The sequence below is a fragment of the Pseudophryne corroboree genome, chromosome 3 (genome assembly GCF_028390025.1).
Source record: "Pseudophryne corroboree isolate aPseCor3 chromosome 3, aPseCor3.hap2, whole genome shotgun sequence".
Lineage (NCBI taxonomy): Eukaryota > Metazoa > Chordata > Amphibia > Anura > Myobatrachidae > Pseudophryne > Pseudophryne corroboree.
Genome location: NC_086446.1, coordinates 805,016,426 through 805,034,076, shown reverse-complemented (window position 1 = coordinate 805,034,076; position 17,651 = coordinate 805,016,426). Strand labels below are relative to the sequence as shown.

At 43.0% G+C, this 17,651-nt stretch overlaps 1 protein-coding gene across 1 annotated transcript in view; it reads left to right on the top strand.

Annotated features, from left to right (window-relative positions):
- LOC135056915 (pancreatic triacylglycerol lipase-like) overlaps positions 1-17,651 on the top strand; it is a 117,873-nt gene that overhangs the window by 60,628 nt on the left and 39,594 nt on the right. Inside the window, exons 4-7 of the mRNA XM_063962690.1 lie at positions 10,895-10,993; positions 13,653-13,778; positions 14,679-14,797; positions 14,873-14,993. Coding sequence (XP_063818760.1) covers positions 10,895-10,993; positions 13,653-13,778; positions 14,679-14,797; positions 14,873-14,993 — 465 coding nt within the window. The remainder of the gene's footprint in view (positions 1-10,894; positions 10,994-13,652; positions 13,779-14,678; positions 14,798-14,872; positions 14,994-17,651) is intronic.

Sequence of the window (17,651 nt, the reverse complement as noted above, 5' to 3'; positions counted from 1 at the left end):
TTTCCTACTCAGTAGTTTCCAGTATAGTGCCATTAATACTATATTTATCCTTTATGTCACCTGAAATAGTGACTCCTAGATCCCTTTCCTCCTCAGTAGTTTCCAGTATAGTGCCATTAATACTATATTTATCCTTTATGTCACCTGAGATAGTGACTGCTAGATCCCTTTCCTCCTCAGTAGTTCCCAGTATAGTGCCATTAATACTATATTTATCCTTTATGTCACCTGCAATAGTGACTCCTAGATCCCTTTCCTCCTCAGTAGCCCCCAGTATAGTGCCATTAATACTATATTTATCCTTTATATCACCTGAAATAGTGACTCCAAGATCCCTTTCCTCCTCCGTAGTTTCCAGTATAGTGCCATTATACTATATTTATCCTTTATGTCACCTGAAATAGTGACTCCTAGATCCCTTTCCTCCTCAGTAGTTCCCAGTATAGTGCCATTAATACTATATTTATCCTTTATGTCACCTGAGATAGTGACTCCTAGATCCCTTTCCTCCTCAGTAGTTTCCAGTATAGTGCCATTAATACTATATTTATCCTTTATGTCACCTGAAATAGTGACTCCTAGATCCCTTTCCTCCTCAGTAGTTTCCAGTATAGTGCCATTAATACTATATTTATCCTTTATGTCACCTGCAATAGTGACTCCTAGATCCCTTTCCTCCTCAGTAGCCCCCAGTATAGTGCCATTAATACTATATTTATCCTTTATGTCACCTGAAATAGTGACTCCTAGATCCCTTTCCTACTCAGTAGTTTCCAGTATAGTGCCATTAATACTATATTTATCCTTTATGTCACCTGAGATAGTGACTCCTAGATCCCTTTCCTCCTCAGTAGTTCCCAGTATAGTGCCATTAATACTATATTTATCCTTTATGTCACCTGAAATAGTGACTCCTAGATCCCTTTCCTCCTCAGTAGCTCCCAGTATAGTGCCATTAATACTATATTTGTCCTTTATGTCACCTGAAATAGTGACTCCTAGATCCCTTTCCTCTTCAGTAGTTCCCAGTGTAGTTCCATTAATACTATATTTATCCTTTATGTCACCTGAAATAGTGACTCCTAGATCCCTTTCCTCTTCAGTAGTTCCCAGTGTAGTGCCATTAATACTATATTTATCCTTTATGTCACCTGAAATAGTGACTCCTAGATCCCTTTCCTCCTCAGTAGTCCTCAGTATAGTGCCATTAATACTATATTTATCCTTTATGTCACCTGAAATAGTGACTCCTAGATCCCTTTCCTCCTCAGTAGTCTCCAGTATAGTGCCATTAATACTATATTTATCCTTTATGTCACCTGAAATAGTGACTCCTAGATCCCTTTCCTCCTCAGTAGTTTCCAGTATAGTGCCATTAATACTATATTTATCCTTTATGTCACCTGAGATAGTGACTCCTAGATCCCTTTCCTCCTCAGTAGTTTCCGGTATAGTGCCATTAATACTATATTTATCCTTTATGTCACCTGAAATAGTGACTCCTAGATCCCTTTCCTCCTCAGTAGTCCCCAGTATAGTGCCATTAATACTATATTTATCCTTTATGTCACCTGAAATAGTGACTCCTAGATCCCTTTCCTCCTCAGTAGTTTCCAGTATAGTGCCATTAATACTATATTTATCCTTTATGTCACCTGAAATAGTGACTCCTAGATCCCTTTCCTCCTCAGTAGTTTCCAGTATAGTGCCATTAATACTATATTTATCCTTTATGTCACCTGAGATAGTGACTCCTAGATCCCTTTCCTCCTCAGTAGTTTCCAGTATAGTGCCATTAATACTATATTTATCCTTTATGTCACGTGAAATAGTGACTCCTAGATCCCTTTCCTCCTCTGTAGTTTCCAGTATAGTGCCATTAACACTATATTTATCCTTTATGTCACCTGAAATAGTGATTCCTAGATCCCTTTCCTCCTCAGTAGCCCCCAGTATAGTGCCATTAATACTATATTTATCCTTTATGTCACCTGAAATAGTGACTCCTAGATCCCTTTCCTCCTCAGTAGTTTCCAGTATAGTGCCATTAATACTATATTTATCCTTTATGTCACCTGAAATAGTGACTCCTAGATCCCTTTCCTCCTCAGTAGTTTCCAGTATAGTGCCATTAATACTATATTTATCCTTTATGTCACCTGAAATAGTGACTCCTAGATCCCTTTCCTCCTCAGTAGTTTCCAGTATAGTGTCATAATTACTATATTGATCCTTTATGTCACCTGAAATAGTGACTTCTAGATCCCTTTCCTCCTCAGTAGTTTCCAGTATAGTGCCATTAATACTATATTGATCCTTTATGTCACCTGAAATAGTGACTCCTAGATCCCTTTCCTCCTCAGTAGTTTACAGTATAGTGCCATTAATACTATATTTATCCTTTATGTCACCTGAAATAGTGACTCCTAGATCCCTTTCCTCCTCAGTAGTCTCCAGTATAGTGCCATTAATACTATATTTATCCTTTGTCACCTGAAATAGTGACTCCTAGATCCCTTTCCTCCTCAGTAGTTTCCAGTATAGTGCCATTAATACTATATTGATCCTTTATGTCACCTGAAATAGTGACTCCTAGATCCCTTTCCTCCTCAGTAGTTCCCAGTATAGTGCCATTAATACTATATTTATCATTTATGTCACCTGAGATAGTGACTCCTAGATCCCTTTCCTCCTCAGTAGTCTCTAGTATAGTGCCATTAATACTATATTTATACTTTATGTCACCTGAAATAGTGACTCCTAGATCCCTTTCCTCCTCAGTATTTTCCAGTATAGTGCCATTAATACTATATTTATCCTTTATGTCACCTGAAATAGTGACTCCTAGATCCCTTTCCTCCTCAGTAGTTTCCAGTATAGTGCCATTAATACTATATTTATCCTTTATGTCACCTGAAATAGTGACTCCTAGATCCCTTTCCTCCTCAGTAGTTTCCAGTATAGTGCCATTAATACTATATTGATCCTTTATGTCACCTGAAATAGTGACTCCTAGATCCCTTTCCTCCTCAGTAGTTTCCAGTATAGTGCCATTATTACTATATTTATCCTCTATGTCACCTGAGATAGTGACTCCTAGATCCCTTTCCTCCTCAGTAGTCTCCAGTATAGTGCCATTAATACTATATTTATCATTTATGTCACCTGAGATAGTGACTCCTAGATCCCTTTCCTCCTCAGTAGTCTCCAGTATAGTGCCATTAATACTATATTTATACTTTATGTCACCTGAAATAGTGACTCCTAGATCCCTTTCCTCCTCAGTAGTTTCCAGTATAGTGCCATTAATACTATATTTATCCTTTATGTCACCTGAAATAGTGACTCCTAGATCCCTTTCCTCCTCAGTAGTTTCCAGTATAGTGCCATTAATACTATATTTATACTTTATGTCACCTGAAATAGTGACTCCTAGATCCCTTTCCTCCTCAGTAGTTTCCAGTATAGTGCCATTAATACTATATTTATCCTTTATGTCACCTGAAATAGTGACTCCTAGATCCCTTTCCTCCTCAGTAGTCTCCAGTATAGTGCCATTAATACTATATTTATCCTTTATGTCACCTGAAATAGTGACTGCTAGATCCCTTTCCTCCTCAGTAGTTTCCAGTATAGTGCCATTAATACTATATTGATCCTTTATGTCACCTGAAATAGTGACTCCTAGATCCCTTTCCTCCTCAGTAGTTTCCAGTATAGTGCCATTAATACTATATTTATCCTTTATGTCACCTGAAATAGTGACTCCTAGATCCCTTTCCTCCTCAGTAGTCTCCAGTATAGTGCCATTAATACTATATTTATCCTTTATGTCACCTGAAATAGTGACTCCTAGATCCCTTTCCTCCTCAGTAGTCTCCAGTATAGTGCCATTAATACTATATTTATCCTTTATGTCACCTGAAATAGTGACTCCTAGATCCCTTTCCTCCTCAGTAGTTCCCAGTATAGTGCCATTAATACTATATTTATCCTTTATGTCACCTGCAATAGTGACTCCTAGATCCCTTTCCTCCTCAGTAGCCCCCAGTATAGTGCCATTAATACTATATTTATCCTTTATATCACCTGAAATAGTGACTCCAAGATCCCTTTCCTCCTCCGTAGTTTCCAGTATAGTGCCATTATACTATATTTATCCTTTATGTCACCTGAAATAGTGACTCCTAGATCCCTTTCCTCCTCAGTAGTTCCCAGTATAGTGCCATTAATACTATATTTATCCTTTATGTCACCTGAGATAGTGACTCCTAGATCCCTTTCCTCCTCAGTAGTTTCCAGTATAGTGCCATTAATACTATATTTATCCTTTATGTCACCTGAAATAGTGACTCCTAGATCCCTTTCCTCCTCAGTAGTTTCCAGTATAGTGCCATTAATACTATATTTATCCTTTATGTCACCTGCAATAGTGACTCCTAGATCCCTTTCCTCCTCAGTAGCCCCCAGTATAGTGCCATTAATACTATATTTATCCTTTATGTCACCTGAAATAGTGACTCCTAGATCCCTTTCCTACTCAGTAGTTTCCAGTATAGTGCCATTAATACTATATTTATCCTTTGTCACCTGAGATAGTGACTCCTAGATCCCTTTCCTCCTCAGTAGTTCCCAGTATAGTGCCATTAATACTATATTTATCCTTTATGTCACCTGAAATAGTGACTCCTAGATCCCTTTCCTCCTCAGTAGCTCCCAGTATAGTGCCATTAATACTATATTTGTCCTTTATGTCACCTGAAATAGTGACTCCTAGATCCCTTTCCTCTTCAGTAGTTCCCAGTGTAGTTCCATTAATACTATATTTATCCTTTATGTCACCTGAAATAGTGACTCCTAGATCCCTTTCCTCTTCAGTAGTTCCCAGTGTAGTGCCATTAATACTATATTTATCCTTTATGTCACCTGAAATAGTGACTCCTAGATCCCTTTCCTCCTCAGTAGTCCCCAGTATAGTGCCATTAATACTATATTTATCCTTTATGTCACCTGAAATAGTGACTCCTAGATCCCTTTCCTCCTCAGTAGTCTCCAGTATAGTGCCATTAATACTATATTTATCCTTTATGTCACCTGAAATAGTGACTCCTAGATCCCTTTCCTCCTCAGTAGTTTCCAGTATAGTGCCATTAATACTATATTTATCCTTTATGTCACCTGAGATAGTGACTCCTAGATCCCTTTCCTCCTCAGTAGTTTCCGGTATAGTGCCATTAATACTATATTTATCCTTTATGTCACCTGAAATAGTGACTCCTAGATCCCTTTCCTCCTCAGTAGTCCCCAGTATAGTGCCATTAATACTATATTTATCCTTTATGTCACCTGAAATAGTGACTCCTAGATCCCTTTCCTCCTCAGTAGTTTCCAGTATAGTGCCATTAATACTATATTTATCCTTTATGTCACCTGAAATAGTGACTCCTAGATCCCTTTCCTCCTCAGTAGTTTCCAGTATAGTGCCATTAATACTATATTTATCCTTTATGTCACCTGAGATAGTGACTCCTAGATCCCTTTCCTCCTCAGTAGTTTCCAGTATAGTGCCATTAATACTATATTTATCCTTTATGTCACGTGAAATAGTGACTCCTAGATCCCTTTCCTCCTCTGTAGTTTCCAGTATAGTGCCATTAACACTATATTTATCCTTTATGTCACCTGAAATAGTGATTCCTAGATCCCTTTCCTCCTCAGTAGCCCCCAGTATAGTGCCATTAATACTATATTTATCCTTTATGTCACCTGAAATAGTGACTCCTAGATCCCTTTCCTCCTCAGTAGTTTCCAGTATAGTGCCATTAATACTATATTTATCCTTTATGTCACCTGAAATAGTGACTCCTAGATCCCTTTCCTCCTCAGTAGTTTCCAGTATAGTGCCATTAATACTATATTTATCCTTTATGTCACCTGAAATAGTGACTCCTAGATCCCTTTCCTCCTCAGTAGTTTCCAGTATAGTGTCATAATTACTATATTGATCCTTTATGTCACCTGAAATAGTGACTTCTAGATCCCTTTCCTCCTCAGTAGTTTCCAGTATAGTGCCATTAATACTATATTGATCCTTTATGTCACCTGAAATAGTGACTCCTAGATCCCTTTCCTCCTCAGTAGTTTACAGTATAGTGCCATTAATACTATATTTATCCTTTATGTCACCTGAAATAGTGACTCCTAGATCCCTTTCCTCCTCAGTAGTCTCCAGTATAGTGCCATTAATACTATATTTATCCTTTGTCACCTGAAATAGTGACTCCTAGATCCCTTTCCTCCTCAGTAGTTTCCAGTATAGTGCCATTAATACTATATTGATCCTTTTTGTCACCTGAAATAGTGACTCCTATATCCCTTTCCTCCTCAGTAGTTCCCAGTATAGTGCCATTAATACTATATTTATCATTTATGTCACCTGAGATAGTGACTCCTAGATCCCTTTCCTCCTCAGTAGTCTCCAGTATAGTGCCATTAATACTATATTTATACTTTATGTCACCTGAAATAGTGACTCCTAGATCCCTTTCCTCCTCAGTATTTTCCAGTATAGTGCCATTAATACTATATTTATCCTTTATGTCACCTGAAATAGTGACTCCTAGATCCCTTTCCTCCTCAGTAGTTTCCAGTATAGTGCCATTAATACTATATTTATCCTTTATGTCACCTGAAATAGTGACTCCTAGATCCCTTTCCTCCTCAGTAGTTTCCAGTATAGTGCCATTAATACTATATTGATCCTTTATGTCACCTGAAATAGTGACTCCTAGATCCCTTTCCTCCTCAGTAGTTTCCAGTATAGTGCCATTATTACTATATTTATCCTCTATGTCACCTGAGATAGTGACTCCTAGATCCCTTTCCTCCTCAGTAGTCTCCAGTATAGTGCCATTAATACTATATTTATCATTTATGTCACCTTAGATAGTGACTCCAAGATCCCTTTCCTCCTCAGTAGTCTCCAGTATAGTGCCATTAATACTATATTTATACTTTATGTCACCTGAAATAGTGACTCCTAGATCCCTTTCCTCCTCAGTAGTTTCCAGTATAGTGCCATTAATACTATATTTATCCTTTATGTCACCTGAAATAGTGACTCCTAGATCCCTTTCCTCCTCAGTAGTTTCCAGTATAGTGCCATTAATACTATATTTATACTTTATGTCACCTGAAATAGTGACTCCTAGATCCCTTTCCTCCTCAGTAGTTTCCAGTATAGTGCCATTAATACTATATTTATCCTTTATGTCACCTGAAATAGTGACTCCTAGATCCCTTTCCTCCTCAGTAGTCTCCAGTATAGTGCCATTAATACTATATTTATCCTTTATGTCACCTGAAATAGTGACTGCTAGATCCCTTTCCTCCTCAGTAGTTTCCAGTATAGTGCCATTAATACTATATTGATCCTTTATGTCACCTGAAATAGTGACTCCTAGATCCCTTTCCTCCTCAGTAGTTTCCAGTATAGTGCCATTAATACTATATTTATCCTTTATGTCACCTGAAATAGTGACTCCTAGATCCCTTTCCTCCTCAGTAGTCTCCAGTATAGTGCCATTAATACTATATTTATCCTTTATGTCACCTGAAATAGTGACTCCTAGATCCCTTTCCTCCTCAGTAGTCTCCAGTATAGTGCCATTAATACTATATTTATCCTTTATGTCACCTGAAATAGTGACTCCTAGATCCCTTTCCTCCTCAGTAGTTTCCAGTATAGTGCCATTAATACTATATTTATCCTTTATGTCACCTGAAATAGTGACTCCTAGATCCCTTTCCTCCTCCGTAGTTTCCAGTATAGTGCCATTAATACTATATTGATCCTTTATGTCACCTGAAATAGTGACTCCTAGATCCCTTTCCTCCTCAGTAGTTTCCAGTATAGTGCCATTATTACTATATTTATCCTCTATGTCACCTGAGATAGTGACTCCTAGATCCCTTTCCTCCTCAGTAGTCTCCAGTATAGTGCAATTAATACTATATTTATCATTTATGTCACCTGAGATAGTGACTCCTAGATCCCTTTCCTCCTCAGTAGTCTCCAGTATAGTGCCATTAATACTATATTTATACTTTATGTCACCTGACATAGTGACTCCTAGATCCCTTTCCTCCTCAGTAGTTTCCAGTATAGTGCCATTAATACTATATTTATCCTTTATGTCACCTGAAATAGTGACTCCTAGATCCCTTTCCAAGTGGTGCTACAGATGGACTAGGTGCTGAAGAACCACTGCAGCCGGGATGAAGTCCCAGGCTACAGGACTATGAGTGGCCGCACCAAGGACTGGGTAAGCCAGATCCTTGTACTCCTGGTGCTGAGAGGGGACAGAACGGAGAACCCATAGCCAAACTGATTGCTGTAGCACCACTTGTGGCAGTGTGCATGGAGGTGAACGATGGGGGGACCGGGAAAGGCCAGTTACCAGTGTGTGCGCCAAAGCTGTTAACCCCCGTTGCACTGCACTGCAGTTGGGGAGATGTCCAGCAGTCCCAGACTGCAGGACTACAGTAGTAAAATAAAAGCAAGTGTAGAATAAGGTTTAAAGAAAACTGTAAGAAAGTAAAATAACATATATGTGCAGTTCTGAGCCGGGAGCATACTGTAGGTCCTGAGTGCAGTGCTGCGGTGGTTAGAGCCTGGTGCAGGACACCAGGCACAAAGTATGTATTGTAAATGTATTTAAAGAAAAATGCACTTACTCTCTTCCCTGGCGGTCTAGGGGGAATCTGGAGCTCTCTGGGCTGCTGGGTCCCTCAGCCCCGCTTCCTGGTAAATAGAATGTCTTACACTGTAGCCTCCCTCAGTAAAGTGGCAGGAGGATATAGAGACAGCTGGCCACTACAGACACTAAATCTTTCCTTGTAGCTCCAAAGACCTTCCACTCCGTGGCCAAAAGACTCTGCCTGGGGACCTGATTTGCCGATCTCTGGAGCTCGGATTCAGGTCCCTTAGCAGCATCCAGGAAGTAAGTATTGGAGGGAAACATCCCCCCACTCTAGACGTGTCGGCACTTGGGGGGCGACTATCACTTCAGGTGGGCTCATGCACAGAGGAGAGGCCACTCCCCATTTACAAGGTGTAAATTCCTCGTTCATGTCAGGCACATGCACTTAACTTGATTGGATAAAAAACACTGAACGGCATTTCCCCTGTGGTATTGTGTGTTGGATTAGGAGAAAAGGAGACCTGTGGTTACTGACGGTAAGAGGGGATCCCCTATTGGCCCAGGTCCTATGGGATCAAACAAGTGTGTGATGGCCTGGTACAGCGAGGTGCACCCGGTCCCACAATCTATTAATAAACTAACTCTGACTTTTTTCCAGTTGTGTTCTCTAACATTTTATCCTGATAAATGTCAATTATTATCTTTAAACATAAAGCTATAACTTTAAATACACCTTTATCGTGGGGCCGCTGCGGCTGCTAGATTGAATACACACGGTACGTACTGTGTACGCTATTTGCGTACAGAGTCCTATAGCTTATGGACTTAGCGTACAGGACGCCGTGCCGCGAGTACAAAGAACACACCGCGCGCACACAATAGGATGATAGATTTTAAACCTTGTTAGTGATACAATGTAATGATACGTTTATGCTTTGAACCTTCTGCAGCACGGCACTGTAATGATGATACACTTTGAACCTTGTGCAGCGCTGTCGGTACAAAGTACTCACAGTGCGTACACTTTACCAAATACACGTTAAAACCTTAAGCAGTTTGTGAATATAATAACCCTATAACCCCTAGCAGAGAAATGAGGACACAACACCGATATGGGGTAAAACCACAGGGTTCTAAAGCCACTGCGGATTAATTAGACAAAAGGAAATAACAATACAATTCATACACTACAAGCTAACATGATATCTAAACAGAATAATGGCTACAGAGAATGTACATACGTGAGAATGTTTTGCAAGCGCAACCTGGATCCAGTCCTCTGCTTGTCAAGTAGATAGCGTTCAGAGTCTTGTGTGACCAAGCCTGCTGCAAGCTCTATTTATTCACTTCATCCAACACAATACAATGGTCACTGTAATCCCTGTCTATTGGACACAGAGATGTACCTTTTCATTACGGGAGAGGTCATAGGTTGATTTGAAAAGGTGGGCTATGTCTTTCTCAACTGCTCTTGTGGGTGGCCTCCTCTGGATTCCCCCCGCATACGTAATATAATGTAAACACAGTTAATGTTCATATTCTACTTTTGCACATAACTATACACAGGAACAAGCGATCTTTCTCAAACCAACACTAGAATGTTTCCCTTAAAATACCCTACAGCTGGATACCAAACACCACCTTGTAACCTTGTTCTGTCCTCTTCTATCCTGTAAAGGTGAATCCCTTTGTTCAGTAACTATTTTAAACAGCTATTTCTTTCTGATGTGGTGCAGGGGGCTATGTGTACAATGTGCACTATAAGGGTTAAATATGTAATGTTCTAATAACCCTCTATGCGTTCACAAACCCTACCGTAAATGCGCATACCACACGCCAAGGCGCATGGCCGTGGAAAGCTCCGTTACGCAAGTTGCGGATATGCGCAAGCACGGCAGAGCGAGTGCACGCGCAGCGGGCATGTGCATGGGGTTAGTACATGGGGCATGTATTACAATATTTTTCGACTTTGACAATCCTATTCCTCCAAATTACAGAATCAGTGCTATTCCTCTCTGATGTAAATGTAGCGATGGAGCAGAGAATTGCATCCTGTTACTAAGCAAACGCTACTTTCCTTTCTTCTCCATATTTATTATTCTTATGTTTATTGTTATCTTTAATTGATAATGTGCCACATAAACAGCCGTAATCATATTATGTATCTGACAAATCGAGGTTACTGGTTACAGGTCTGGACCCCGCTGGGCCGTTCTTCCAGGATACTGACCCAGTGGTTCGTCTTGACCCCACGGATGGTCTATGTGTTTTCGCTATCCACACAGATAGAGGTGCGGTATTTATCTATGTAGCAGGAATGTCATTCATTGCATGGACTGTTACCTGTACTGTGGGCTTAATTCACGTTTGTATGGAATTGCACAGCCACAAGGAAGCGCAGGGAAGTGGCTGCATAATTCTGTGTCATTCTCATGCAGCAGGAGGCATCTGTAGGCGATAGACGTCTCCTGCATGGACTTGCAAGTTTCGAGTGCTACATCTGTGGAGGCAGCCTCGGATCATCATCGCATCAATCAGTCTCTATTCGCCGTGCTAGACAGTGGTCAGCCTCCGTAAGCTGAAGCTTACTCAGGATGGACATCAGATCCGGACATCCGGGTCCTGTAAGTCTACATCTGACGATACACACCCTGGACCCGTCACACCTTCTAAATGGGAACGACACGCCCCCGTTTTGAAGAATAGTGTCAGGTGATGCCCCTGCCCTGCCCCCCAAATGTTGCAGCATGTCAAGAGAGGGCTGCCAGCAATATCACAAGACCGGTTCTGTACATGCGCACCATCAGGATTACATGCAAATCTGAATTAGGCCCTGTGTTCACTTTTCTACAATGGTAAAATTGTTCTATTTGTCAGAAGTTGCTCACTACTCATTGCCATATGCAAAATCAAAGACAAATAATGAATGCAGATAAATAGGTCAATTTGTGAGCAGTGGTTCCCAGTACCTGCGGCATTACATACGAGGTGTGGCTATTAAATAACAAGACTGATGCTATAATTTACGTTTAATTACATGAAGAACATTATATCTCTGTTTCCCTTCTATGCACTACTCCCTCCCCCCCTCCCGGCATCCACACACCACTGCACTCTTATATCCCATTTGGTCTGAGCCGTGCTGGGGCTCATTATCTGTCGGCTGTCTCACAGCTCCGTTGTCTTTACCCCAGTAACTGATGCAGAACAGGGTCTCCTGAGCACAGATGTGACTTTAGGGAGAAGAACGAAATCACCCGGTGCTAGGTCTGGTGAGTATGGGGGTATCTAGCACTGCAATCTGTTCCCCGGCCAAACACTGTGTCACAGAGAGCGCTATGTGGGCTGGTGCGATATCCTGATGGAGGATGAAACCGTTTCCCACAGCTCTGGCCTCTTTCTTCTGGTTCTTTCCTCGCAAAGTTTCTAGAACATTTCTGTAGTGATGTGGAGTCCCTGCTGCACCTTCTGGTCCTCAGTCTGCCAAATAACCCCCTGATATCAGAGATACCAGTAACAGGGCTTTGGATTTGCTGTTACGCTTTCATGATGGTGTTTCCAGTGCATGGCCTGGCATTGTGTCTCCAGATCACGCAGGAAGATCATCACAGGTAATAACTTTATCTAGAAAAAGTGAATCCAGCTGAATTTGTTCCACAAGGTCTGTACAAATTCACTTTTGCTTTCCTTTCTGCTCGGCAGTGAGAAGTCTCGGAACCATCTTAGCGCAAACTTTTGTGATGTTAAGAACTTGATGCAAAACTTGCCTCACAGTTTCTGTGTCGACGTTTCCCATTTCTGCCGTCATTCTGATGCTGAGTCGGTGATCAATTCACGCAATTTAAAAAAAAAAATTCCATCAGGAGGCTGCCGGGCCCTTCTCCGGTGCTGTAAAGTGCGCTGCCATTTTGAAGCATCACTTTACTGCAGCGGGGACACAGTGCAGCATATGGGGGACCCGGCGCCTGGCAGTGCTCACCGGAGCGGCGGACACCGCCTCCCTGGACAGGCGAGTATGTTTTTTTTATTTTTACACTGTGATCAGCTTGTGTGTCCATCAGACACACATAGCTGATCACTCTGCCGGGTCCCGCTCAGCTTCCTTTGCCAGGAGCAGAGTAAGCTGGGCAAAAGGGTGCACATTGCAATGCTGCCCTGTGATCTCGCCAGCCTGAGCTAAGATTATCACAGGGCACACTGCGGTATTTTTTCTCACTTTTTTTTTTAGTAAATTTGGCCACATCACATTTCCCATTATAAGTATGGGGAATGCAATGTGGGTTACTAAAAAAAAAAAAAAGTAAATTAAAGGGTTTGGAGCAGTTTTTCATGACAACTGCTCCAAATGCCCTTTACTACATTCAGGTGATACTAAAATAATGTGAAAAGGGGGTGACAACAGAAAAACTTCTTTTTCACAATATTTTAGTAAAAATAATGTTAATAAATAGACCCCTAAATCCTTTGTGCCACTCATACACACGTGCACGTGACATACAATCTGCCCTGTGAGCCTCGGCTAGCCTAGTGAAATATTCGGTGGGTGCATTGCTCAATTTACCCATAATGGTAAGGTTAACACGTCGCTCTACGCTCGGGAAAAACACAACTTCTTCCAGCGCTGTGTGGCAGCAGACGGGGGGGGGGGGGGGACGTGCAAAACCGTTTTGGGATAGTCCAAAGTCAATGTTCCCCCCTCCCCTGTAACTGACGCAGTATGGTGTCTTGTTATTTAATAGCCGCACCTCGTATGTCGGTACAGCAGCTGACACAGAGTAAAGTCCGGGGGTTCTGCCAGTATTTGCTGTATGTGATTGCCAGATATAAGCAGAGGGTTACTTCTGTGTTTCATTCAGTGTAAAGTGTTATTTGTTACTACTTACACACCATGACATAGATCCTGCATGTATTCATGTCATAACAGTATAATGTGTGTCATCTATATTTCAGGTGTTTTTGGGATAGACCAATCAGTGGGGCACAAAGATTTCTATCCAAATGGAGGACGCAATCAGCCGGGGTGTAGCATACTGCCGACTGTTATTGACATCATTACCTTAAACAACTTGAGCACTGGTAATTGCAGAATGTTTTTGCCTTAAAGTGTAAAGAAAGCTAATTCTATGGTCACTTCAAACGCAGAAATGCATTTTTTCTATGGGACAACAAATTGGCAGACATAAAGACAATGCAATATGAAGCAGGATCAGACCAAGGGTCCAGGGGTGGGGGACACCGTGATAGATAGATCATGCTTGTCTACTCTTCCTAAACAGCACCCAGGCAGCTAGGATGGTGTACCAAGACACAGTCCTCCAATGCCCTCAGGCAGCTAGGATGCTCTACCAGGACACAGTCCCCCAATACACTCAGGCAGCTAGGATGGTGTACCAGGACACAGTCCCCCAATGCCCTCAGGCAGCTATGATGGTGTACCAGGACACAGTCCCCAATGCCCTCAGGCAGCTGGGATGGTGTACGAGGACACAGTCCTCCAATGCCCTCAGGCAGCTAGGATGCTGTACCAGGACACAGTCCTCCAATACCCTCAGGCAGCTAGGCTGGTGCACCAGAACACAGTCCCCCAATGCCCTCAAACAGCTAGGAAGCTGTAACAGGACACAGTCCCCCAATACGGTCAGGCAGCTAGGATGGTGTACCAGGACACAGTCCTCCAATGCCCTCAGGCAGCTAGGATGCTGTACCAGGACACAGTCCCCCAATACTGTCAGGCAGCTAGGATGGTGTACCAGGACACAGTCCCCCAATGCTCTCAGGAAGTTCTATTCCGCTTCTACACCAGGACACAGTCCTGCAATGCCCTCAGGTAGGCCTATTTCGCTACTGCACCAGGACACAGTACCCCAATGCCCTCAGGTAGGCCTATTCCGCTACTGCACCACCATATGTAGAAACCATTGTGTCATTAGTACCCATGGATTCTATATTTTTCTCTAATCTCTCTTTTCCCCCCAGAGGATTTTAATATTATTTCGTGCAACCATGGCGCCAGCTACAAGATGTTCACAGAATCAGTCCGCAACTCTGGTGGTTTCATGGCCTACTGTGCCGACAACTATCCCTCATTCGCGGCTGTAAGTACCAAGCAGTCAGGGAATAACTCTCTTCAGCTCATATCAGTGGTAAATCTGTTGCTCTTCCCACCTCAGGGTGCTGGGTTCCCTTGTCCCAACGGCAGCTGCACACTAATGGGCTACAATACAAGAGACGACTGTGCAGCAACCTGCCAGAACTATTATCTGAAAACTGGACCTGAACATGACTATGAACGTGAGTTACATTTAGATATCCTGATTTATGAGACAAGTATAATGTTGTATGGAAGACCACTAATGAACTGCAGCAGATGGATGTTTTATGCAGATTCCGATGTGCCGATCAGAAATGGAAGATGGCGCCCGTAGCTAAATGTGCAGATGATGTAAGGAACCATAGAGCCATTTCCTCCCACACCTACACTAGACCAGTGTACTAAGGGGTGTCATGTACTGTATGTGGAGATGGCTACCAGCATCTGCCGTCACTGAGGGGTGTCCTGTATGTGGAGATAAGTACCAGCATCTGCGTCACTGAGGGTTTCATGTATGAGGAGATAAGTACCAGCATCTGACGTCACTGAGGGGTTTCATGTATGTGGAGATGGCTACCAGCATCTGCCGTCACTGAGGGGTGTCATGTATGTAGAGATGAGTACCAGCATCTGCCGTCACTGAGGGGTGTCATGTATGTGAGGGATGAATACCAGAATCTGCTGTCGCTGAGGGGTGTCATGTATGTGGAGATGGCTACCAGCATCTACCGTCGCTGAGGGGTGTCATGTATGACGAGATGGCTACCTGCATCTGCCGTCGCTGAGGGGTTTCATGTATGTGGAGATGAGTACCAGCATCTGCCGTTACTGAGGGGTTTCATGTATGAGGAGATGAGTACCAGCATCTGGCGTTACTGAGGGGTGTTATATATGTGGATATGGCTACCAGGATCTGCCGTCACTGAGGGGTGTCATGTATGTGGAGATGACTACCAGCATCTGCCGTCACTGAGGGGTGTCATGTATGTGGAGATGACTACCAGCATCTGCCGTCACTGAGGGGTGACATGTATCTGAGGGATGAATACCAGCATCTGCTGTCGCTGAGGGGTTTCATGTATGTGGAGATGGCTACCAGCATCTGCCGTTACTGAGGGGTTTCATGTATGTGGAGATGGCTACCAGCATCTGCTGTCGCTGAGGGGTTTCATGTATGTGGAGATGGCTACCAGCATCTGCCGTTACTGAGGGGTTTCATGTATGTGGAGATGGCTACCAGCATCTGCCGTCACTGAGGGGTGTCATATATGTGGAGATGAGTACCAGCATATGCAGTCACTGAGGGGTGACATGTATGTGGAGATAGCTACCAGCATCTGCCGTTACTGAGGGGTTTCATGTATGATGAGATGAGTACCAGCATATGCAGACACTGAGGGGTGACATGTATGTGGAGATGGCTACCAGCATCATCTGCACATCCAGCTACGGGCACCATCTTCCATTTCTAATCAGCACATCGGTAGGGAGGGAGGAGGTTACAGTTCTTAAGTAGATAACACACGGAGCTGCTGCACAGTGCCGCAACTAAACATTTTAGCGCTGTGTGCAAGAAAACAGCATTGGCTCCCCCCTCCCCACCCCCACATCATATTTAAAATAGGGCCAGTGCACGCCGTGGGCATGCAGGCATGCGCCTAAAATATAGGGGTGCGACTTGATGGGAAGAGGCGCCACAAAATAAGTGGCCACAAAATAATACCAATTCATATTATGCTGCACAGTAGTCTCCATTATTCAAATTATGGCACACAGTAGTGCCACTTACACACATTACGGCAGGCAGAGCCCTATTTTACACAGTACGGCTGGTAGAGTCCCCTTTTACACAGCACAGCTGGTAGAGTCTACTTTTACACAGTACGGCTGGTAGAGTCCCCTTTTACACTGTACTGCTGGTAGAGTCCCCTTTTACACATTACGGCAGGTAGAGTCCTCTTTTACACATTACATTATGGCAGGTAGAGTCCCCTTGTACACAGTACGGCAGTCAGAGTCACCTTTTACATATTACGGCAGGTAGATTCCCCCTTTTACACATTATGGCAGGAAGAGTTCCCTTACACACAATACGGCAGGCATTACGACAGGTAGAGTCCCCTTTTACACAGTACAGCAGGTACAGTCCCCTTTTGCACATTACGGCAGGTAGATTCCCCCTTTTACACATTATAGCAGGCAGAGTATCTTACTTCCCCCCCCCCCCCCCCCCTTAATCTTAGGGATTAGTGTAGTGTAGTGTACTGTAGTATAGTGTAGTGGAGTGTACTGTAGTGTAATATAGTGTAGTGGAGTGTACTGTAGTGTAGTGTAGTGTAATATAGTGTAGTATAGTGTACTGTAGTGAAGTATAGTGTAGTATAGTGAAGTGTAGCGTAATATAGTGTAGTGTAGTGTCTGTGTAGCACTTACGTGATGTTTGCGTTCTTGATGCACTTTTGCCGGCTCCTGTACAGAACACTGTACACTTCACAGACAGAAAGGGGGTGGGCCGCGGGAGCGCAGCAGCACTGGGAGGATAAACTGTCCATCGCTGCCGCTGACTATACACAACATCAGCGATCAGTGGCAGAGGCTCCAGCTGGCGGAGCTTGGGGCTGTGGGCGGCTGGTACAGGGGAGCAGGAGGGCAGCCGTCAGCGGGAGGGATATGCGGCCACTCGGGGTGTATGTAGAAGGTGCGCCCACAGGCCAAGTGCGCTGTGGGCAATGCACCTTCTGCACACACCTAGTTATGGTCTTGCTGCTGCAGAGCTGAGCACATTTGCAGAGCGTATTATACATGCTTTCACACTGTGTGTGCTCCGTAGCTCCATGTACATAAGTGTGAATGATGCG